Below are 26,543 nucleotides of genomic sequence, written 5' to 3' on the forward strand. Positions count from 1 at the left end.
CGTGTGGTCAGTGCGCACTTCCGTGTTTGTGTGTCCACTCGCAGCTTCCGTGTCAAGTTCGTCGAGTCTGAGCCTCCAGAACGTCCAGGTGAGAGAACATGAGGTCCATCCCCGAGGAGCTGACGACGCTGATCTCAGGTGAGCGCTCGGGAATCTTCGTGTTCTCCCGGAAAACTCCTTTGAAAAGTCCGAACGAGAGCGTTTGAGCGGAACAGGAAGCGGAAACGCGCTGGACACGACTAGAAACAACAAACATTCACTTTTGTGTTGGGTTTTAACGGCAGGTGTTTTTAATTTATTTAACAATATATTCCTCCAGATTTAGAAAGTTTTCTCTCCGATGGACTGAAGGGAGAGAATCTGAGCAAAAAGGTAAAAGAAAAAAGAGAAACTTTCATCAAACGCATCCGTGACGTCAAATCAAGGTTCGTGTTGGAATATGTGTCACTAAAGTTCACACTTTTACACTCGTTTTTGTGTTTTTTTCGACAGTTTTCAGCATGATTTCAAGGACAAGAGTGAGTACAAACGATTGACTTTTTATTTTATATAAGGACAAACTAAAGTGTTGATGACGTTATATAAAAATAAAAAAAAATCCCTTTGGAAACTAAATTAGTTTCTCATTTTCTTATTTTAATTTAAAAAAAATGCTAAATGAGTAAATTGATCAGTGATGCAGTTGAAAACTAAAGAATTGAATTGAATTTAAGTCCCCCAAAAACTGCAAAGATTAACTGGTTTCTAAAATAAGATCAGAAAATAATCAGCCAGTGCAAGATGTATAGTTTTAATGAAGATATATATGTATATATATGTATGTATGTATATATATATATATATATATATATATATAATCTTTCAGTATGTCCTAAATCATTTATTTATATATATAAATCCAGATGACCAATAGGTGAAGCACTTCCTCTTATATATTAATGGGAAAATAATAAATCTAAAAATGTTTGTTATGGTGGTTGTATTTAACAAACTATCTTAAGAAATGAATTAAATTAACCGTAATATTGAAGCTAAACTGAGAAGCAAGTGAAGGCAAATAATGGTGCTAGCATCAAGCTAACTCTACAACAGCTAGCTTAACATTAGCTTAGCAATAACACTTTCAAGAATCATTATATTTCACGTAATTCTATTTCATTTTTGCGAATACACTGACTTGTATGTCCTGAGCTGAACGTTTTGAATAATCAAGTCATTTTAATATCTGGTCACGGGCACTATTGTGCTGTAAATAATATGTTTATATTATTATTGTTGCATTGTTTAACTAAAAACATTAAATTGATACATTTCAAACACCAAAACGAATTCAAAGCTCACATTTGCTATTTCTTTATTTACAGTCATTTCACTTCATTATTATTGCGACAGTTTTGTTTGCATTTGAATGGACACAAAGTATCCTCTCGAGCACGTCCATAGAGGTGAAACCCTGGAACTTTCTTCCCTCTCAGGCGGAGGCGAGTCCGACGGCGAGGACGAGGCCGACAGCATCACCGATGGAGGCTCGCTGCAGTCGGAGCGAACCGACAAGGACGAGGAGACGTCTGAGAGTGAGATGCTGTTTATTGATGCTAACAGGCTTGATGCTAACAGACTTGGTGCTAACAGGCTTGATGCTAACAGGCTTGATGCTAGCAGGCTTGATGCTATCACGCTTGATGCTATCACGCTTGGTGCTAACACGCTTGGTGCTAACACGCTTGATGCTAGCAGGCTTGATGCTAGCAGGCTTGATGCTAGCATGCTTGGTGCTAACACGCTTGGTGCTAACACGCTTGATAATTACACCCTTGATGCTAACACGCTTGAATCTAACACGCTTGATTGCTAACACGCTTGATTGCTAACACGCTTGATTGCTACCACGCTTGATGCTACCACACTTGATGCTACCAGGCTTTATGCTTACAAGCTTGACGCTAACAGGGTTGATGCTTACACCCTTGATGCTAAAACGCTTGATGCTAAAACGCTTGATGCTAACACGCTTGATGTTAACACGCTTGAATCTAACACGCTTGACTGCTTACAAGCTTGATTGCTACCACGCTTGATGCTACCAGGCTTTATGCTTACAAGCTTGATGCTAACAGGCTTGATGCTAACAGGCTTGATGCTTACATGCTTGATGCTAAGAAGCTTGATGCTACCACGCTTGATGCTACCAGGCTTGATGCCTAGAAGCTTGATGCTTACAAGCTTGATGCTAACACGCATGATGCTTACACGCTTGATGCTAACACGCTTGAATCTAACATGCTTGATTGCTTACAAGCTTGATGCTATCACCCTTGATGCTTACAAGCTTAATGCTAAGACCCTTGATGCTAACAGGCTTGATGCTAAAAGACTTGGTGCTAACACGCTTGATGCTACCAGGCTTGATGCTAACAAAGTTGATGCTAACATGCTAGCTCATAAAGATATGGAAACATAGCTTGTGTGCTTCAGACACAGAGATGTGAGTCGTACAGTCGGTGCAGAAACACTTGAATCTTGTGTATTTACATCACGGGTCAGAGATGACGAGGGCTTCATTTGAAATGGTGATTATGGGGTCTGATGTTTATGAGCCGGAGGCAGCTGCCGCTTTAATGGCCGCTCTTTTGCACGTTTACAAGTTGAACTCAATTGTAAAGCGTCTGTAGAGAAGCAGGAGTTGATCAAGTCCAGATATTGAGGCGTCCGAGAGTTTAACATAGTTTTACTAACATTAAAATACTGTTTCCTTTGATAGAAACATCGTGTTTATAACTTAACTAAATCTTGTTGTACTTTTTCACGAGACCATTTTAAAATTCACAATTAAAACGCAAACATTCACAGCTTTATTTTGGTGTTGCAATTAAACTTCCTGCCAATAGATGGCAGCAGTCGTTACGTCCTCTGCAGTTAAAGGAAGAATGATGACTGAGGACGAGAGGATACAGTGAGTCCAGCAGCTTTAAAGCTGATGTTTGGACATATTTGGTTTGAAAACAAATGAAAGTAGTTAAGACTTCGTCAAGAGTCATGTGGTCTGTAAATACTACAACACCAGAGTCAAGTACTGGACAATACTACACATATATACTTGTTACTACACTATCACAACACCAGAGTCAAGTACTGGACAATACTACACATATATACTTGTTACTACACTATCACAACACCAGAGTCAAGTACTGGACAATACTACACATATATACTTGTTACTACACTATCACAACACCAGAGTCAAGTACTGGACAATACTACACATATATACTTGTTACTACACTATCACAACACCAGAGTCAAGTATTGGACAATACTACACATATATACTTGTTACTACACTATCACAACACCAGAGTCAAGTACTGGACAATACTACACATATATACTTGTTACTACACTATCACAACACCAGAGTCAAGTACTGGACAATACTACACATATATACTTGTTACTACACTATCACAACACCAGAGTCAAGTACTGGACAATACTACACATATATACTTGTTACTACACTATCACAACACCAGAGTCAAGTACTGGATAATACTACACATATATACTTGTTACTACACTATCACAACACCAGAGTCAAGTACTGGACAATGCTACACATATATACTTGTTACTACACTATCACAACACCAGAGTCAAGTACTGGACAATACTACACATATATACTTGTTACTACACTATCACTTTATATTGTATTATTGGCGATGTATCGTGATTTGTATCCTATCAAAAGATTATTAACAATAAAAACCACTAATATTTTTTTTCTACAACACAAAGGAACTGGAAGAACAGGACGTTGTTTCTGGGACTCATATATTTGCGACGCACTGACCTGATTTTTGTCGTCCAGGTTACCATCAGTCTCCTCCAGTCGCTGCCCAGGATCTGCCGTCCGTCCTGAAGGCGGGGTACCTGGAGAAGCGCAGGAAAGGTTTGTTTCTTTTTCAACAGTTTGTGCTTCATGTGTCATGGAATGGTTTAGAACAGTGTGGTCCGGGGGCCACATGTCGCCCTTTGACTTTGTTTCTGTGGCCCTCGTGAGGTCAGAGATTGTGTAGAAACTTTTAATCTTAAGGTACTTTTTTCATTTTCCTGTGTATTTATGCCCCTTAAACACTTGTGTTATCTCTGGGTCAAGGTGACCCTGAGGTGGACAAACCAATGGGATAGAAGCATATTTGTTTTCGGGTCACCTTGACCCTGAGATAACGCAAGGGCTAATATGAGGTAATTGTCTAAGTAACATAAAAAATGTAGCATATTTAGCTTGATTTTATACTTTTTTAACTTCATTTTTTTCTTGCTGGCCCCTCACAACGGCCCCGTCTAAAATGTGGCCCCTGAGGAAATGTTGCTCATCACTGGTTAAGAAGGAAGGAGAGGCGACTCAAATAGATTTGAATAGAGAAAAACTTGACACAAAGCTGGACTCGCCGAGTCCTACACATCCAGACGAGTCCCAGGTTAATGACAGGAAGTGACAGGAAGTCAGTCATACTGACGACGAAACAGAAAGTACTGTTTGCTTCAAGAGTCACTGATTTAAGGACTGAAAAGGTACTTCTCTACGGGAAACTAAAAAATGTTTTTATTATTTTACATAATTATATAATATAAAACATGCCTTACATTGAAGGAAAAAAAGCACATAAACAACAATTAAATAGTAACAAAAAAGGGGAAATAAATCAAAGTAATATATAATAATAACAATGTAAACTCGCATGTTGATGAGGTTACACTGTTTTATTTCACATAAGAATAAATCGTACATCTTTGATTTTATATTTCTTACTGTGGATTATTTCAGGAACGCCTTCATATTCCATCACATGATTCATTCTTCGACATAGATGTGATTTTTACTTTACAAATAATCAAAGTTGTGTCAGTTCAATTTTTTATTGTATAAATCAAGCATTTCCTAAATACACACTTCGACCAATCAGTGTCACGTTCTGTAAAGTTGTCAACTTGTACTTCTATGTCTCGTTGTTGTTTACGTCTCCGTCCGTCTGTGAACTGTGCAGCGCAGCTTGTAAGGCTCGGTTGCTATGGCGACGCAACTCAGTATATACACGGAAGTAATACTAACTTCTGATCTAGTCAAACACTAGTGATCCAGTGAAGTAATACTAACTTCTGATCTAGTCAAACACTAGTGATCCAGTGAAGTAATACTAACTTATGATCTAGTCAAACACTAGTGATCCAGTGAAGTAATACTAACTTATGATCTAGTCAAACACTAGTGATCCAGTGAAGTAATACTAACTTATGATCTAGTCAAACACTAGTGATCCAGTGAAGTAATACTAACTTATGATCTAGTCAAACACTAGTGATCCAGTGAAGTAATACTAACTTATGATCTAGTCAAACACTAGTGATCCAGTGAAGTAATACTAACTTATGATCTAGTCAAACACTAGTGATCCAGTGAAGTAATACTAACTTATGATCTAGTCAAACACTAGTGATCCAGTGAAGTAATACTAACTTCTGATCTAGTCAAACACTAGTGATCCAGTGAAGTAATACTAACTTCTGATCTAGTCAAACACTAGTGATCCAGTGAAGTAATACTAACTTATGATCTAGTCAAACACTAGTGATCCAGTCACTCGTCTCTTTCAACCTCCTTTGTTAAAGCAACATATTGTAAGAACTTTTCATCTCGTCTCAGTTGTTTTCTTAGAAGAACGTGAACTTCCAAACAAACCTGTCCGTCTTCACCGTATGCTAACGAGCTAAGTTGTTAGCGTCATTTATAAAGTGTTATGTGTCCGTCTTCCCCGTATGCTGACGAGCTAAGTTGTTAGCGTCATTTATAAAGTGTTATGTGTTCGTCTTCACCGTATGCTAACGAACTAAGTTGTTAACGTCATTTATAAAGTGTTATGTGTCCGTCTTCACCGTATGCTAAAGAGCTAAGTTGTTAGCGTCATTTATAAAGTGTTATGTGTCCGTCTTCACCGTATGCTAACGAGCTAATTTGTTAGCGTCATTTATAAAGTGTTATGTGTCCGTCTTCACCGTATGCTAACGAGCTAAGTTGTTAGCGTCATTTATAAAGTGCTATGTGTGCGTCTTCACCGTATGCTAACGAGCTAAGTTGTTAGCGTCATTTATAAAGTGTTATGTGTACGTCTTCACCGTATGCTAACGAGCTAAGTTGTTAGCGTCATTTATAAAGTGTTATGTGTCCGTCTTCACCGTATGCTAACGAGCTAAGTTGTTAGCGTCATTTATAAAGTGTTATGTGTCCGTCTTCACCGTATGCTAACGAGCTAAGTTGTAAGCGTCATTTATAAAGTGTTATGTGTCCGTCTTCACCGTATGCTAACGAGCTAAGTTGTTAGCGTCATTTATAAAGTGCTATGTGTGCGTCTTCACCGTATGCTAACGAGCTAAGTTGTTAGCGTCATTTATAAAGTGTTATGTGTACGTCTTCACCGTATGCTAACGAGCTAAGTTGTTAGCGTCATTTATAAAGTGTTATGTGTCCGTCTTCACCGTATGCTAACGAGCTAAGTTGTTAGCGTCATTTATAAAGTGTTATGTGTCCGTCTTCACCGTATGCTAACGAGCTAAGTTGTAAGCGTCATTTATAAAGTGTTATGTGTCCGTCTTCACCGTATGCTAACGAGCTAAGTTGTTAGCGTCATTTATAAAGTGTTATGTGTCCGTCTTCACCGTATGCTAACGAGCTAAGTTGTTAGCGTCATTTATAAAGTGTTATGTGTGCGTCTTCACCGTATGCTAACGAGCTAAGTTGTTAGCGTCATTTATAAAGTGTTATGTGTCCGTCTTCACCGTATGCTAAAGAGCTAAGTTGTTAGCGTCATTTATAAAGTGTTACGTGTGCGTGTACAAGGAGGTGGATTTATTATTGATTTGGTGATATCACGACGCGCCGGCGGCTCCTCTCTGATGTCGCTCAGTTTGGCGGGAAACCGATGCAAGTCCCGCGAGACTGAGCATTAGAAGAGATATTTTTCTACCATCATGTCGACACAGACGCGTTGAAATAAAAAAAAGGGAAATATCATCGTTTTCTTTCTCTAAACCCCCAGACCTACACTACAGTACTAAGAAAAAAAATATTGCATTAATATCCGTCGCAATTCAAGATACCAAATATCGAATATCCCACATATTTCCAATATCCTGCAGCACTAGTGTAATGTTTTCTCTCCTCTGAAGATCCCAGTTTCTTCGGGACGGAGTGGCAGAAGCGCTGGTGCGCTCTGAGCCAGAACACCTTCTACTACTACGGCCACGAGAAAGGTACGTCGGCGACTCTTCCTCGGACGCCGTGCCTCACTGTTGGCTGCCTCTCCAGACAAGCAGCAGAAGGGAGAGTTCCCCATCGACGGCTACAACGTCAAGCTCAACAACAGCCTGCGCCGGGACGCCAAGAAGGACTCGTGCTTCGAGGTGTCGGCGCCGGACAAGAGGGTCTACCAGGTACAGACGGGTCCAGTGCTGTGTCTCAAATCACATACTAGTGTACTCAAAGTTAGTATTTTTAGTGCGTAAGTGCGTCTCAATTCTTAGTATGCGCAATTTAGTGCTCCATACACACTAAATTGACACTAAAACGCCCAAAAACTGAGTATGGATCGATGGAAACTTTCTACACTAAACGGCTCCATCTTAGTGACGTTGTAAAATATAAATATATATATATAATATACACACACACACTTACAGGTGCATTTTCAGCAGTAGAAGGATGACACGTCTTCGCTGCTGATACCAGCATAAATATCTCGCGAATATTTCGTTTCTCATATTTTTTCTTTATTTCTTTTTTCCAAACTTGCAAAACGTGCTGCCAGCAGGTGGCGATAGTGTTCCTACAGCTGGTTGAAACCATCGTTAAATAGAAGTAGAAGAAGAAGCTGTTGCGTCATTTCCTGTTAGTGTGTAGCAGCAGAGTTTGATTTGAGACATACTATCTGTGGAGAATTAGTTACTAGTTAGTACGTACACTATCCTGATGATACTAACTTCTAGTATACTAAGAGAAGTATGTTTGAGACATACTATCTGTGGAGGACTAGTTACTAGTTGGTACATACACTATCCTGATGATACTAACTTCTAGTATACTAAGAGAAGTATGTTTGAGACATACTATCTGTGGAGAATTAGTTACTAGTTAGTACGTACACTATCCTGATGCATACTAACTTCTAGTATACTAAGAGAAGTATGTTTGAGACATACTATCTGTGGAGAATTAGTTACTAGTTAGTACATACACTATCCTGATGATACTAACTTCTAGTATACTAAGAGAAGTATGTTTGAGACATACTATCTGTGGAGGATTAGTTACTAGTTAGTACATACACTATTATGATGCATACTAACTTCTAGTATACTAAGAGAAGTATGTTGGAGACATACTATCTGTGGATGATTAGTTACTAGTTAGTACATACACTATCCTGATGCATACTAACTTCTAGTATACTAAGAGAAGTATGTTTGAGACATACTATCTGTGGAGGATTAGTTACTAGTTAGTACATACACTATTATGATGCATACTAACTTCTAGTATACTAAGAGAAGTATGTTGGAGACATACTATCTGTGGATGATTAGTTACTAGTTAGTACATACACTATCCTGATGCATACTAACTTCTAGTATACTAAGAGAAGTATGTTTGAGACATACTATCTGTGGAGAATTAGTTACTAGTTAGTACATACACTATCATGATGCATACTAACTTCTAGTATACTAAGAGAAGTATGTTGGAGACATACTATCTGTGGAGGATTAGTTACTAGTTAGTACATACACTATCCTGATGATACTAACTTCTAGTATACTAAGAGAAGTATGTTTGAGACATACTATCTGTGGAGGATTAGTTACTAGTTAGTACGTACACTATCCTGATGCATACTAACTTCTAGTATACTAAGAGAAGTATGTTTGAGACATACTATCTGTGGAGAATTAGTTACTAGTTAGTACATACACTATCCTGATGCATACTAACTTCTAGTATACTAAGAGAAGTATGTTTGAGACATACTATCTGTGGAGGATTAGTTACTAGTTAGTACATACACTATCCTGATGCATACTAACTTCTAGTATACTAAGAGAAGTATGTTTGAGACATACTATCTGTGGAGAATTAGTTACTAGTTAGTACGTACACTATCCTGATGATACTAACTTCTAGTATACTAAGAGAAGTATGTTTGAGACATACTATCTGTGGAGAATTAGTTACTAGTTAGTACATACACTATTCTGATGATACTAACTTCTAGTATACTAAGAGAAGTATGTTTGAGACATACTATCTGTGGAGGATTAGTTACTAGTTAGTACATACACTATCCTGATGATACTAACTTCTAGTATACTAAGAGAAGTATGTTTGAGACATACTATCTGTGGAGAATTAGTTACTAGTTAGTACATACACTATCCTGATGATACTAACTTCTAGTATACTAAGAGAAGTATGTTTGAGACATACTATCTGTGGAGAATTAGTTACTAGTTAGTACATACACTATCCTGATGATACTAACTTCTAGTATACTAAGAGAAGTATGTTTGAGACATACTATCTGTGGAGAATTAGTTACTAGTTTGTACATACACTATCCTGATGCATACTAACTTCTAGTATACTAAGAGAAGTATGTTTGAGACATACTATCTGTGGAGGATTAGTTACTAGTTAGTACATACACTATCCTGATGATACTAACTTCTAGTATACTAAGAGAAGTATGTTTGAGACATACTATCTGTGGAGAATTAGTTACTAGTTAGTACATACACTATCCTGATGATACTAACTTCTAGTATACTAAGAGAAGTATGTTTGAGACATACTATCTGTGGAGAATTAGTTACTAGTTAGTACATACACTATCCTGATGATACTAACTTCTAGTATACTAAGAGAAGTATGTTTGAGACATACTATCTGTGGAGAATTAGTTACTAGTTTGTACATACACTATCCTGATGCATACTAACTTCTAGTATACTAAGAGAAGTATGTTTGAGACATACTATCTGTGGAGAATTAGTTACTAGTTAGTACGTACACTATTCTGATGATACTAACTTCTAGTATACTAAGAGAAGTATGTTTGAGACATACTATCTGTGGAGAATTAGTTACTAGTTAGTACATACACTATCCTGATGCATACTAACTTCTAGTATACTAAGAGAAGTATGTTTGAGACATACTATCTGTGGAGAATTAGTTACTAGTTAGTACATACACTATCCTGATGCATACTAACTTCTAGTATACTAAGAGAAGTATGTTTGAGACATACTATCTGTGGAGAATTAGTTACTAGTTAGTACGTACACTATCCTGATGCATACTAACTTCTAGTATACTAAGAGAAGTATGTTTGAGACATACTATCTGTGGAGAATTAGTTACTAGTTAGTACATACACTATCCTGATGCATACTAACTTCTAGTATACTAAGAGAAGTATGTTTGAGACATACTATCTGTGGAGGATTAGTTACTAGTTAGTACATACACTATCCTGATGCATACTAACTTCTAGTATACTAAGAGAAGTATGTTTGAGACATACTATCTGTGGAGAATTAGTTACTAGTTAGTACGTACACTATCCTGATGATACTAACTTCTAGTATACTAAGAGAAGTATGTTTGAGACATACTATCTGTGGAGAATTAGTTACTAGTTAGTACATACACTATTCTGATGATACTAACTTCTAGTATACTAAGAGAAGTATGTTTGAGACATACTATCTGTGGAGGATTAGTTACTAGTTAGTACATACACTATCCTGATGATACTAACTTCTAGTATACTAAGAGAAGTATGTTTGAGACATACTATCTGTGGAGAATTAGTTACTAGTTAGTACGTACACTATCCTGATGATACTAACTTCTAGTATACTAAGAGAAGTATGTTTGAGACATACTATCTGTGGAGAATTAGTTACTAGTTAGTACATACACTATCCTGATGATACTAACTTCTAGTATACTAAGAGAAGTATGTTTGAGACATACTATCTGGGGAGGATTAGTTACTAGTTAGTACATACACTATCCTGATGCATACTAACTTCTAGTATACTAAGAGAAGTATGTTTGAGACATACTATCTGTGGAGAATTAGTTACTAGTTAGTACGTACACTATCCTGATGATACTAACTTCTAGTATACTAAGAGAAGTATGTTTGAGACATACTATCTGTGGAGAATTAGTTACTAGTTAGTACGTACACTATCCTGATGATACTAACTTCTAGTATACTAAGAGAAGTATGTTTGAGACATACTATCTGGGGAGGATTAGTTACTAGTTAGTACATACACTATCCTGATGCATACTAACTTCTAGTGTACTAAGAGAAGTATGTGATTTGAGACACAGCGAAGATCTTTAAACGTGGAACTCCAGTCTTTTCTCTTGACCTCCTCAGTTCTGCGCGTCGTCCGTGAGAGACGCCGAGGACTGGGTGAAGCACATCGACTTCGTGTTGAAAGGTGGATTGATTGTGGAAGTGGTTTGAGGCGCGAGTCGCTCACCTGTCGCTCACCTGTCGCTCACCTGCCGCAGACATGTCGGGGATGATCCCGGAAGACGACGACGAGGGTCACGACCTCTACGACGACACCGACGTTCCCGACCTTCAGCCCGTCGACGACGACATCTACGAGGAGCTGCCAGGTCCGACCACTTCCTGTTTGAAGGTCACACGCACGTCTAGGAGTCTGTGATGAAAAGTTGTCTAATTTTAGAGGAAGATCCGCCGACGGTAGCCAAACCTCCGCCCGCCGTCCCGCCGGCGAGGCCTCCGGTCGCAGGTGAACCTCCATCTTGTTTCTTCCTTAAACTCACCAGACCTTGATTTGTTTTCTAAAATCATCGACAAGATAAATACTGACGTTTCCTCGCTGATATTCCTCACTTTACCGTCTTCGTAACGTTGATGCTCAATACTGACCCCTTCAGGAACCTCGTGGTACTGCCGCGAAATTATTCCGTTAAACGTTAATGTCCATTATTTAAATTGTTGAATAGAAACTTTACTATTAACATATTAACAAGAGCAGGAACAGAATTAAGAAAATTAAAATAACTGTATAACTAGTATAAGCTCCACTCAAAGGTTTTCTTACATTTATGTTTAATTAAAAGATATTAAAGTTACAAAATAACATTCAGTTCAAGGTTTAAGTTGTATACAGTTATTGATAACACGATTAAAGTTGTATATATTACGTAATTAGAAGTAATTTAAAGTCATATGAGTGACATTAAGTATGATATTTAAATTGTAAAATGTTTTAATATTAAATATTATGAGATTAAAGTCATACAAAAAAAGCATTTATAACATGATTCAAAGGATTAACTACGAGATAAAAGTCGAATACAACACATGTGTAACAAACCTGGATGCGCCTGTGTGTTTGTGTGTGCATGTATATATATATATAATGTGTGTGTGTTTGTTTGTATATGTGTGTGTGTGTTTTGTGTGCTTCTGCTCCAGACTCACTCTCCACAAGAAGCCGGTGTGTGTTGTTGTGTCGTAGCTTCAGTCTAATCTAAGAAGCAGAAGTAACAAGTGTTGTGACAGGAAGTTGAAACATCAACTTCCTCCATCACAGCTGCTGAGGAATGAACATAAAGTTTAATCTCCTGCAGACAAAAGCACAGATTATCCAAACTACTACCAGGGCCTGTGGGACTGTGTGGGCGACCAGTCCGACGAGCTGTCCTTCAAACGTGGAGACACCATTTACATCCTGAGCAAGGTGAGTCCTGACCGTCCACAGGTGAGTCCTGAGCGTCCACAGGTGAGTCCTGAGCGTCCACAGGTGAGTCCTGAGCGTCCACAGGTGAGTCCTGACCGTCCACAGGTGAGTGTGTGACGAACTGATGGTTCACACTCTTGAGGTGAAACATCTTCATCTGCTCTGACTTTATTACTATTCAACAAGTCAAAGTCTATGATAAGCGTTTATCTTTTGGAGGAAGTCACGTGGTGTGTCTCCGTCAGCAGGTTCTCCTCAGGTCTATTCTGACATCTAGTGGCGAGAAGGTGTAAAAACACCAACCTGGGACCAAATATTGACACACACACACACACTCACACACACACTCGCACACACACGCACACCTATCATATAAAATCTATATTTTTCTATTTGATTGACATCTTTAAAGATGAATAATAATAAAATAATAATGATAATAAATAATTTATTTATCTCAAGGGCACCTTGTCACACAGGAATCTCACTCCAGTCCAAGTCGTCAAAACAAAGATTTAAAATCCAGAGAAAAATGAAACATGTTAATTATTATAGTGAGTTTTGATTTATTGCATCGATATTTTCGAATTAGTTTAGATTCAAAGTATAAAGAATTATTAAAATAATTTATTTATATCATTTAAATCAACCGTATATCTTATATAAAGTCTAACAAAATTATTCTTATTATTATTTATAACCATAACATATTAAATAAAATAATTGAACTTAAATAATTTAAAAATAATGTAATTAATGTTTAATCAAATGAATTTGTTAAGATGAAAACAAATATAAAGAACAAAAAATAATTGAATTTGATTTTTTATTATTTAAAATCCTATATATATATATATAATTATATTATCTAACATTTATAATGTATATATAAAATAACTTTATTTTAAATGGACCTCACAGTCAAACTGTATATAAAGTGAATCCCAGTAAAATAGCATCAAAAATAAAAAGGAAATAAAAAAATTATAATGAAAATAATTTATTTATATATTTTCAATTAACCTTTTATTTTGTAAAAAAAACATGACAGAAAAAAATAATTAAGTATTATAACAAACTTGTATATAATAAAATGATTGATATAAAAACTTAATTTGAACAAATGTACTCAAATTAATTGTTAACATGGAAGAAAAATTAAAAAGTACTATTTACAAATTATTTGATTTCCTAAACCTTAAAGTCAAACTGTATTTAAAGTAAAGTTCAGTAAAAAAAAGTGCTGAATATAAAATGAAATAAATCCTAAATCATGAAATCAAAACTAATGTTTCATCCTCGACAGAAAGATTATTATTATTATGAACATCAGCTACAAACGTCTGCTGAGGTGAAGCAGGAAGTGAAGCAGGAAGTGAAGCAGGAAGTGAAGCAGGAAGTGAAGCAAGAAGTGAAGCAGGAAGTGAAGCAAGAAGTGAAGCAGGAAGTGAAGCAGGAAGTGAAGCAGGAAGTGAAGCAGGAAGTGAAGCAAGAAGTGAAGCAGGAAGTGACGCAGCAGACGATCAATGATCCAAATGTCACTTTATTGCTCTTTGTACTGAAGCCTCCACCATCAAGTTGCCCTTTCACTCGCAGCCATTAGCTGAAACCTTGGTGTTGGGGGTTGTGGCTGCTGTGAGGGCAATGACCATAAAACCCGTCTGGACTGCAGCAGCCAGCTGCAGCCCCCCCGCCCTCGCCCCCCGCCCCCTTCCCTCCCCCATCCCCGGGTCCAGGAATAGCTGCAGTGTAACAGACCCCCCAGTCGGGCTGAGGTGTGGATTTTAGGGCCTGGCTGTAGAGGGGGGGGGGCTGTCCAGATATGCTGACCCCCCCAGACCCTCGCACATAAAACTAATGGACACATGTGAGGACTCTCTGAGTGCTTTGATTGGTTGACGATGTAAACAAGTGTTTACGTGACGAAGGTGTTTTTCATCGACTGCAGTTAAAACTATTATTGTTGATAAACTAATGAATAATTCATGAAACGATAAAAACTGTGACGACGTTTAGTTTGTTTCGGTCGTTAACACGTTATTGTTTAATATGTTAAGATATTTTCAACTTGAATGTCACTCATTTAATTTAATTAATTTACATTATTTTTGTATTTATTTCGATCATTTATTTTGTCATTTATCCAAAACACACACAAATGTTTTTTAAATACAGGAAACACACATTTTCTGATTATTGGCAGAAAATTACAATACATATATATATATATATACATATATATATATATATATATATATATGTATATATATGTTTTTTGTTAAAACAATGTAATTAATAAAGTAAAATATCTGGAAAAACAGAATAAAAAAATATATGAATGAGTTTGAATTATTCCTGTAATTCTTTTGAAATAAATTCATTAAAAAATATATGTAGACGTTGATAATGTTTTGTAAGTGTTACTGGAAAGCAACGTAAAAGTCATATTTTTATATATTTATATATAAAGTAATTTTTTAATAATCTTGTTATTATCTGAAATGAATGAATTAAAAATGTATTTTACTAATTGATACAAATTTTCTATAGTTATTACAGAAAAGCACAGTAAAAATTATATATATATATTTTTAATTATTTGTCATTAACACACAAACACTCGTGGCTAAAAACATATGCATGGAAAACATTTGTGTTATTTTTTAACATTTTATCTGATTAAAAAAAAAAAGGTGTTAAATGATTAAAAATATCATAAATTTCCGTCAACTCGTCACATTCTGGGCCACGAAGATCTAATCTCTTCCACTAGATGAAGGTTAAAGATGGAGAGACTCTCGTTAAAGATGGAGAGACTCTCTCTCTCCTCCTCGTCCCTCGCCCACGTTACCCCCGGGGTCTCGTGTCATGTGACGCGTCCACGACGTGACATTTTCTCGGAGCGACGGTTAATTCGTTGCTAATAATCCGGCGACGCTCGTCTCGTTTGACGGCGTTTGTATCGTCTCTGAGTGTTTGTCGGGCGTCGGTGTGATGATGTCAGCGCCTCGTTAGGTCGGACGTCCAGCCCGGAAGGTTCTCACGGTAACGGGAGACAGATGGTGCGTTCAAGTGCAACACTGTGCAGGTTCCTGGTGATTGATGGGCGGCGAGGCTTTGATGTTGAGTTCAGGCTCCTGGTCCGAGAGAGACACCAGCGCTCGCTCGTGTCCTCCTCGCCGCCCCGCAGCCTTCTGGGGGCGCCGCCTGTCACGCCCTGACAGATTTACCGCCGCTCGCGGTTGATGCGCTGACGCCGGGATGTTGCTGGAGATATGGAAGGTCGGAGGTCACGCCGCTGACCATGAACACACCATCAAGGATTCTGTTGAAAGTCTTCACTGTTTATGTTCAGCCGCGACAAATGGACGAGCGGCCATCTTTGTTGCACGTGCTAGCAACATGCTAGCAACATGCTAGCAACATGCTAACAACATGCTAACAGTCTCCAGGAAACTACTTTGACTTCATGTATTCATTCAAAATGTTTCAACATGTTTATTACATATCACTATACATAGTCAACAATACGACATATAGTGATGTATAGTGACATTGTAGTAACAAGTATATATGTGTAGTATTGTCCAGTACTTGACTCTGGTGTTGTGATAGTGTAGTAACAAGTATATATGTGTAGTATTGTCCAGTACTTGACTCTGGTGTTGTGATAGTGTAGTAACAAGTATATATGTGTAGTATTGTCCAGTACTTGACTCTGGTGTTGTGATAGTGTAGTAACAAGTATATATGTGTAGTATTGTCCAGTACTTGACTCTGGTGTTGTGATAGTGTAGTAACAAGTATATATATATGTAGTATTGTCCAGTATTGACTCTGGTGTTGTGATAGTGTAGTAACAAGTGTATATATATGTGTAGTATTGTCCAGTACTTGACTCTGGTGTTGTGATAGTGTAGTAACAAGTGTATATATATGTGTAGTATTGTCCAGTACTTGACTCTGGTGTTGTGATAGTGTAGTAACAAGGATATATGTGTAGTATTGTCCAGTATTGACTCTGGTGTTGTGATAGTGTAGTAACAAGTGTATATATATGTGTAGTATTGTCCAGTACTTGACTCTGGTGTTGTGATAGTGTAGTTACAAGTGTATATATATGTGTAGTATTGTCCAGTACTTGACTCTGGTGTTGTGATAGTGTAGTAACAAGGATATATGTGTAGTATTGTCCAGTACTTGACTCTGGTGTTGTGATAGTGTAGTAACAAGGATATATGTGTAGTATTGTCCAGTACTTGACTCTGGTGTTGTAGTATTTACAGACCACATGACTTGACGAAGTCGTAACTACTTTCATTTGTTTTCAAACGAAAATATGTCCAAACATCAGCTTTAAAAGCTGCTGGACTCACTGTATCCTCTCGTCCTCAGTCATCGCCAGGAATTCAATCTTCCTTCAACTGTGGAGGACGTAATGACTGCTGCCATCTAGAGGATGGTTTATTTACAACACAAAAATGAACAAACAATATTGTGTTTGTATATTTGTCCTCGTCTACATAACACCAGTACATTAATGTTCCTGGACGTGCAGTGCTGCCCCCTTCAGGGCCGAACAGGAACAATTCTCCTGATAAAACTCTTCTTCTCTCCTCCAGGAGTACAACAAGTTCGGCTGGTGGGTCGGAGAGAAGAACGGCAACGTCGGCATCGTCCCGAAAGACTTCCTGATGGAGATGTACGTCCTCTAACGGCCATGTGACCCGACGAGCTGCCGGGTCAGGTAGACCCAGGGAACCTCTGAAAATAATATTTTGGATTTATTTGTATTTATAATAAGATGAATAAATTGTAAACAAAGTGAAATGTGTTGTTTTATTGTTTGAAGCTTCAAGTTGATAGACTTTGCATCAATTATTTTGATTTCACTGCAGGATTTGAACCCATGACTTCCGATCTGGATCTTATGATCCATGTGTTTGTGTCGTTTACACTATTAAGAGTTTATTTAGTGTCTAAACCAGAAGGATCTTCTCGCCTGCAGTTCATACTAAACTCTGCAGCCAGAATTCTGAGCCGCTCTAGTAGAAGAACTCACATTTCTCCTTCAAACTCTTCAATGGCTGCTCTAGTAGAAGAACTCACATTTCTCCTTCAAACTCTTCACTGGCTGCTCTAGTAGAAGAACTCACATTTCTCCTTCAAACTCTTCACTGGCTGCTCTAGTAGAAGAACTCACATTTCTCCTTCAAACTCTTCAATGGCTGCTCTAGTAGAAGAACTCACATTTCTCCTTCAAACTCTTCACTGTCTGCTCTAGTAGAAGAACTCACATTTCTCCTTCAAACTCTTCACTGGCTGCTCTAGTAGAAGAACTCACATTTCTCCTTCAAACTCTTCACTGGCTGCTCTAGTAGAAGAACTCACATTTCTCCTTCAAACTCTTCACTGGCTGCTCTAGTAGAAGAACTCACATTTCTCCTTCAAACTCTTCACTGGCTGCTCTAGTAGAAGAACTCACATTTCTCCTTCAAACTCTTCACTAGTTTCTTTCAGGATCATTTTAAAATTCTGGTTCTTACTTTCAGATCTATTCATGGTCAGACCTTCCATCAGTGATCTGATCCAGACTTACACCCCAGCTCGGGCTCTGACAACATTAAATTTGCTCAAAAGTTCTTCAAATAACCCTAAACAACTGTGAAATCATAATTTAAATGAACTGTATGAGGATAAAGATAATTAAAGGTTTTTGAAAGTGTGTTTTAAAGTAATACATTAAACTGGAACATCAGACTAAATGCAAATAAACCTTAAAATGTTACTATTAAAATAGTGTACTTTTCTTTTTTTAGCAATATTCATGTTATTTTCTTAAAAAAAACATTGAACAATTTTAGCTTCTGATTTTTACTTTTTATTTATTGAGACTAACAAATAATACCAGGATTCAAAGTAATACATTAAAGAGAAATATAAGGAAAGAAACTGAAAACTAAAATAAATGCACAAGCATCAGTAAAAATATATTTAGTTTTGATTTAATTATACGAAAAAATAACTAATTAAAGATTAGGAAAAGAAGGTGAAAATAATCAATTAAACCGAATTTTCCAGAAGGAAAAAAAATGAAATAAACTTAAAAAATATACTTTGAAATAATCTTGTTTGTTTTTTTTTATGTGGAAAAATATACTTTGATTACAGACGGATTCCTTAAATTAAATAAATGTCATGCGTGGACGAAGAAACATCTAAAAATAATTTAAATAATTCAGTGCTTTTGTTTTATATTAAATTAAGTCGTGTTTGATCTGTGGACGACACCAGGAAGTGAAACATTTTTTAAACAAGGTTTTTTAAAAACTCCTCGACCACAGATGCTAACCGTTAGCTCCTCATCGCACATTAGCATGTTAGCATTAGCATTAGCTCACCAGTGCTGTGTCTCAAATCGCATACTAATCTTAGTATGCTAGAAGTTAGTATGCATCAGTTTAGTATGCGTACTAACTAGTACGCAAGTTCTCCACAGATAGTATGTCTCAAATCAAACCCTGAAGCTACACACTAACCGGAAATCACATGACAGCTTCTTCTTCTACTTCTATTTAACGATGTTTCAAGCAGCTGTTTGAACGCTATCGCCACCTGCTGGCAGCACGTATTGCAACTTTGGAAAAAGAAATAAAGAAAAAATATGAGAATCTAAATAATCGCGAGATATTTAAGCTGGTATCAGCAGCGAAGACGTGTTTATCCTCCTACTGCTGCTGAAAATACACATTTAAGTATATGCATATATATATATTTATATATGACGTAACTTCCGTTTAAAACGTCACTAAAATGGCGGCTGTTTAGTGTGGTTAGTGTCCATCGAACCATGCTAGTTTTGTGGGCGTGTTAGTACGCCAATTTAGTGTGCATGGCGCACTAAATTTCGCATACTAAGAATTGAGACGCACTAACGTACTAAAAATACTAACTTTTAGTACGCTACTATGCGATTTGAGACACAGCACTTGACTCCTCTTGCTCGAAGTGACCACTAGAGGCGCATGAGTTGTTACGTTCTTCCAGCAGGTGGCAGTAAAGGTCACCGCGGCTCTGCTGGAGAAACCGTCGAGCTGCTCTTAAGAGCGTGAATACGACAAAAGTGCTCACGAAGAGAAGCGGAAAAAAAAAAAAGGCTCGTGTTCAGCACTTTGCTGGTTTTTACGGCGGCGCTGAGACCGTGTTTGGGGACAGATGGTGGGCCGGGCCACTGACGGAGGTGCACTAATAAGACAGTGTGACGGCGGCGCAGATTATGGCCCTCCGAGGGGCCGTTGGACAGCAGGCGAGGTGTTGTGTGTGTGTGTGTGTGTAGATCACACTAAAGCTGTGCACGTGTCTGCCACAGGTGGAACCGGAGCGAGCGCAAGAATCCACATCCATCATGGACTTCTTCTTCGTCTTCGGCACATTGTTGGTGGTGACGGATGATCGGGCGCCGCGTCCTCCGGGTGACATTCAGCGCGAACGTAAATCCTGCTCTTTACTGTACAGGCGGCAGTAAAGCCTCGGCTCTAATTGGAGATGCAATGAATTACCATAATTAGTTATTGAATATTCACTGTGTCCAAGCGTCGCCGCTAAATCCTGCTTTTCCACCTCACGAGTCTTTTCTCTCGCCCACAACTCTGAACTCGGCTCGTCACAGAGAACTTGGAAATATATGTTAGTACATCAGTGACATTTTTAAAAACATTGAATTTTATTATTAAAATGTTTCTTAAAGCAACAAATAATTGTTGTTTTTTTCATCGTGGGGGTCGAGGGGAGACTGGGGTCTATCCCAGTATCATAGGGCGAGAGGCAGGGGACACCCTGGACAGGATGCCAGTATGTCTCAGGACACACAAAGACAGACAACCATTCACACACACACTCATACCTACAGACAATTCTGTATGTTTTTGGACTGTGGGAGGAAACCGGAGTGTCCGGAGTAAACCCACACAACACGAGGAGAACATACTAACTCCTTTAATTCAATTATTTTTTATAAAGAAAGGTTGAATTTCTCTTTTTTACAAGTTAAAAAATTAATACACAATGAGTTTTATTTTCAAATTACACTCAAATTAAAATGTTCTAAATGAAATATTTTCTCATTTATAGCCTTTAAATATATCATCAAATGTTATTAAACGAGTTTCACCATTTTATAATCAATTCAAAAAGACTACAAATGAAAAAATAATTGAATTTGTAAGAATTATTTTGTAATTATTGTCATTTTAATATAAACTCTTGTGTAAAAAAAGGCATTAACTTAGTAAATAAACATATTTAAATATATTTTTGATACATTTCTCAAGTCAAGAATCGCAGCAGGAAAGAGAAGAAGATAAAACCTTTTCTCCTCTTTGTCCGTGGAGGGTCACGGGGGCAGCATCTGCAGTGAAGAAGTCCAGACTTCTCTGGTCACAGGTGAGAGATGGAAGCATCCGGAGCTTAGTCTTCTAGCTCAGCTCTTTGTCTGTGGTACGTCCGCTCCGTCCGACCCTCACTCAAGAACAAGACTCCTGACAGAAGACTTTGAAATCGGAGGAGCTGATCCTCATCCTGAGACAACAAACGATCCAAACTGAAACATGGCTGCAGGTATCAAACCTGTCGTGAGGAGAAAAGTATTTTTTTTATTTCATGATTTATATAAAATCTTTTCTTAGTTTTTTTTTTATTGTTTTCTTCAGCTGCTAAACTAGCTTAGCTTGTTCTATGCTAGCTGTCGTCGTTTATAAGATAATTCTTTATTTGTCCAACAGTGGGAAAATACAATAATTGATATATACATTTAAATATGTATTTATATAATAGTGAAAACAATCTTCAATATGTTGTTTCTTTTTAATGTATAATTTCATTGATGTCATGACTATAATAATGACTATTATAATGACTGTTATTATGACTTTTATAATGACTATTATTATAACTATTATAATGACTATTATTGACATAATGACTATTATAATGACTATTATTGACATAATGACTATTATAATTACTATTATTGACATAATGACTATTATAATGACCATTATTGACATAATGACTATTATAATGACTATTATAATGACTATTATTATAACTATTATAATGACTATTATAATGACTATTATTGACATAATGACCATTATAATGACCATTATTGACATAATGACTATTATAATGACTATTATTATAACTATTATAATGACTATTATAATGACTTTTATAATGACTATTATAATGACTATTATAATGACTATTATTATAACTATTATAATGACTATTATAATGACTATTATCATGACTATTATTGACATAATGACTATTATAATGAATATTATTATAACTATTATAATGACTATTATAATGACTATTATAATGACTATTATAATGACTATTATTATAACTATTATAATGACTATTATAATGACTATTATCACGACTATTATTGACATAATGACTATTATAATGAATATTATTATAACTATTATAATGACTATTATAATGACTATTATAATGACTATTATAATGACTATTATTATAACTATTATAATGACTATTATTATGACTATTATAATGACTATTATTGACATATCTCACGTCAAAGAATCAAAAGTTTTTTATTTTCAGATCGTTTTAAAAGAGAAAAAGTAATAATAACGATATATAGGATCTAAGTAAAATTAAAAGTGTTGGAAAATTATAAGTTCTAATAATAAATGAAGGATATTTAATACTTGAAAATAGTATTGTTTAGAGATAAAAGTCGTGATAATTAATCAAAGTGAATTTTGTTTGTGACGGTTGTTAAAATATAAATGAATTTGCTCTATTAAAAAACATGACACCATATTAAAAATATGAAGAGATCGATGTCTGATGTGGAATCAAACGTGTTTTTAACGCTCTTTGTTTGTAGCGACACCTGGCGGTGACACTGGAACTCCAGCATTTTTATGAAAAAAAATATATATACCTGTATATAAAGAATTGAATAAACAAAAATGTTTTGGTCCCTGAGGAGTCTCGAGCTTCAGACCCACCAGGCTAAATATTGTCTTTCACTTTTATGTGCCAATAATGGATTTCCTTAATGGACGTCGCCCCCCCCGCCCCCCCCCCCCCCCCTCTTCCATCCACGTCTTCAGGATATAGAGCGACTTTTATAGCGATTTAAAATCAAGATATAACGTTTCATAGATAAATGCCAGCGGGCTGTTAATCTGGACGGCACTAAATTACACTAATGATACCAGAATATCACTAATTAATACCTGAAGATACACTTTTACAAGCCAAATATCTATAGATCCAAAGATAAATAAAGGACGGCGACAGCGCGTCGGTCGTGAGGCGAACGCGACTCAAAGAGCTCATGAACATGAACCGACGCTCACCTGCCGTCGGCCATCTTTACGAGCGGCCAACATTCCGAGTAAATAAATAATCGTCCGAAGGAGACGTCTGGACTTTTGTGGAGAATCTTGATCAAGACGTTTTTTCTGCCGCTGCACCTTCGCCGGGTCGTAGATCAAGGCGCCGCTTCATAGAGAGTTTCTGTCGGGAATAATAACACGGCGTGATGTACGTCGGCGGCGCGAGGATGTATCGCCCTCCGGCCCTCTGTCAGCGTTCCATTAAAGCTGCTCGTCCTTAAATCTGAAACGGACACTTTTTAAATGCGGGTGCGTCTTAATTGAGGTCACTCGTGCGCTCGTAACTCAGGGCGCCTGAGCGACGGACACGCCCGCTGACGCTCGCATTGAAAGCGCTGATGAGCGGCGTGACGGGAAATTCATGTTTATGGAATCTTAAGATTTTCATATCTTTCAGTGGTTTTCCAATACGGACCGAGTGATGTTATGAGCCGAGGACCAGGGTTAGTGGCAGACCAGTAAATATGCCTCGTGAGGGTCATTTGTTAGACCCCCCCCCCCCCCCCCCAGTGATCACTGTCTGTTCTCACTGCTGCTAATTGCCTTCCAGCACTTTCCTCCTGTACTCAGCAGCTGCCATCATTCAAATGAATCAGCAAGAACATGACGAACACCTGCAGCTAGAACTGAGATCATTGTTAGTGTTTGTGTAGTCAAGAGTGTGTTGATACGTGTCACGATACAAGGATACGATATATAGTGTTAGTTAAGTATATATGTGTAGTATTGTCCAGTACTTGACCCTGGTGTTGTGATAGTGTAGTAATAAGTATATATGTGTAGTATTGTCCAGTACTTGACCCTGGTGTTGTGATAGTGTAGTAACAAGTATATATGTGTAGTATTGTCCAGTACTTGACTCTGGTGTTGTGATAGTGTAGTAACAAGTATATATGTGTAGTATTGTCCAGTACTTGACTCTGGTGTTGTGATAGTGTAGTAACAAGTATATATGTGTAGTATTGTCCAGTACTTGACTCTGGTGTTGTGATAGTGTAGTAATAAGTATATATGTGTAGTATTGTCCAGTACTTGACTCTGGTGTTGTGATAGTGTAGTAACAAGTATATATGTGTAGTATTGTCCAGTACTTGACTCTGGTGTTGTGATAGTGTAGTAACAAGTATATATGTGTAGTATTGTCCAGTACTTGACTCTGGTGTTGTAATAGTGTAGTAACAAGTATATATGTGTAGTATTGTCCAGTACTTGACTCTGGTGTTGTAATAGTGTAGTAACAAGTATGTATGTGTAGTATTGTCCAATACTTGACTCTGGTGTTGTGATAGTGTAGTAACAAGTATATATGTGTAGTATTGTCCAGTACTTGACTCTGGTGTTGTAATAGTGTAGTAACAAGTATATATGTGTAGTATTGTCCAGTACTTGACTCTGGTGTTGTAATAGTGTAGTAACAAGTATATATGTGTAGTATTGTCCAGTACTTGACTCTGGTGTTGTAATAGTGTAGTAACAAGTATATATGTGTATATGATTTACAGAAAGAATTATTTAAACAAAATTAGGCATGTGCATTAATTTAAGGCAGCCTTTTATTTTATTGATTTCAATACCTTAAGCACTAATTATTGGAACTCAAAATTGGTTTGGTAACCTCAGTGACCCTTGACCTCCATACACAGGTGAGTCCAATCATGAGAAAGGGTATTTAAGGAGCCAATTGTAAGTGTTTCTCCTCTTTGCATCTTCTCTGAAGAGTGGCAACATGGGAGCCTCAAAACAATGATTGTTCAACATCATGGTTTAAAGGATATAGAAAGCTATCTCAGAGATTTAAGCTCTCAGTTTCAACTGTGAGGAACGTTGTGAGGACATGGAAGACCACAGGCATAGTTCTAGTTAAGGCCCGGAGTGGCAGACCAAGGAAAATCTCAGATAAACAGAGGCGCAGGATGGTGAGAACTGTGACTGTTCAACCCACAGACCAGCTCCAAAGATCTGACAATCAACTTGCTGCAGATGGTGTCGCTGTGCATCGTTCAACTATTTGCACACTTTACACAAGGAGATGCTTTATGGAAGAATAATGCGTAAAAAGCATTTTCTCTGCACACGCCACAAACGGGGTCGCTTGAGGTATGCTAGAGTACATTTGGACAAGCCAGCTTCATTTTGGACTAAGGTGCTGTGGACTGATGAAAATAAAATAGAGTTATTTGGGCATAACCAGGGGTGCTATGCATGGCGGAAAAAGAACACAGCATTCCCAGAAAAGAACTTGCTGCCTACTGTAAATTTTTGGTGGTGGTTCCATCATGCTGTGGGGCTGTGTGGCCAGTGCAGGGGAATCATGTTAAAGTTGAGGGGCGCATGGATTCCTCTCAATATCAGCAGATTCTGGAGAACAATGTCCAGGAATCAGTAACAAAGTTGAAGTTGCGCCGGGGCTGGATTTTTCAACAAGACAATGATCCTTAACACTGCTCAAACTTTTTCATATCAATGTATATATAGACATATATACATAGTTCTCACTCAAAGCACTCAAAATCCTTGCATTTACAAGTGTAGAAATGTTAGAAAGACGAGAGACATTTAGAAACACTGTGTTCTCGTGTCAAATACATCATTATTATGTGATCAGAAAGGAGATTAAAAAGGAGATTATTGAGCTTGTTTTCTGGAGAAAATATTTGAAAAGAGAAGAGACATCATTGAGAAACAGAACCAGACTGAGGAGCAGAAAGAAGGAAAACAGGAAGAAAAAATAATAATATGTGACGTAAACTCATCGACTTCATCGCTACACAAAGAAAACTGGAGTCTTTTATTGGAGGTCAAAGGTTAAACTTTATTGACACTGAAGAGGAAACAAGAGTCACAATGATTACAAACAGTCAAAGAAAGATTCATCCAAACACTCGTGGATCATGTTGACGCCTCAGAGAGTCTCTGGCTGAACATCTGCTGGAGACGCTTCCAACATCTCCAACATCTCCACCTCCTCCACAGGTGCTGGCAGCTGCTCTCTGCTCCTGCTCCTCTGGACCACAACAACAACAACAACAACAACAACAACAACACACATCATGAAGATCACGACACTAAGCATCACAGACCTCAAAAGATGGTGATCAACCTCTGGCTCTACGAACATTACAAGGGTCTTAGATGTGAACACACAACGTTTGTCTTTCATAACCACACACCAGAACTCTCCGCTGCGTTCCAGAGAAATGTTAGTGATCTCCAGGCTCGTCTCGTGTAGTCTTTTATTTAATACTT

General features: G+C 37.4%; 1 protein-coding gene across 1 annotated transcript; it reads left to right on the forward strand.

Moving 5' to 3' along the window:
• The first annotated feature begins 2 nt into the window (after positions 1-2).
• Positions 3-17,674, forward strand: skap2 (src kinase associated phosphoprotein 2). Its single transcript, XM_087812219.1, has 12 exons — positions 3-138; positions 320-425; positions 493-518; positions 1,476-1,574; positions 3,875-3,955; positions 7,231-7,314; positions 7,370-7,494; positions 11,514-11,577; positions 11,651-11,761; positions 11,833-11,898; positions 12,746-12,855; positions 17,478-17,674. Exons 1-12 carry the CDS (start codon positions 99-101, stop codon positions 17,568-17,570), a joined length of 1,005 nt encoding a protein of 334 aa, XP_087668345.1. The 5' UTR covers positions 3-98; the 3' UTR covers positions 17,571-17,674.
• Positions 17,675-26,543: the final 8,869 nt, after the last annotated feature.

This window comes from Callionymus lyra, chromosome 17, assembly GCF_982586985.1.
Source record: "Callionymus lyra chromosome 17, fCalLyr1.hap1.1, whole genome shotgun sequence".
Lineage (NCBI taxonomy): Eukaryota > Metazoa > Chordata > Actinopteri > Syngnathiformes > Callionymidae > Callionymus > Callionymus lyra.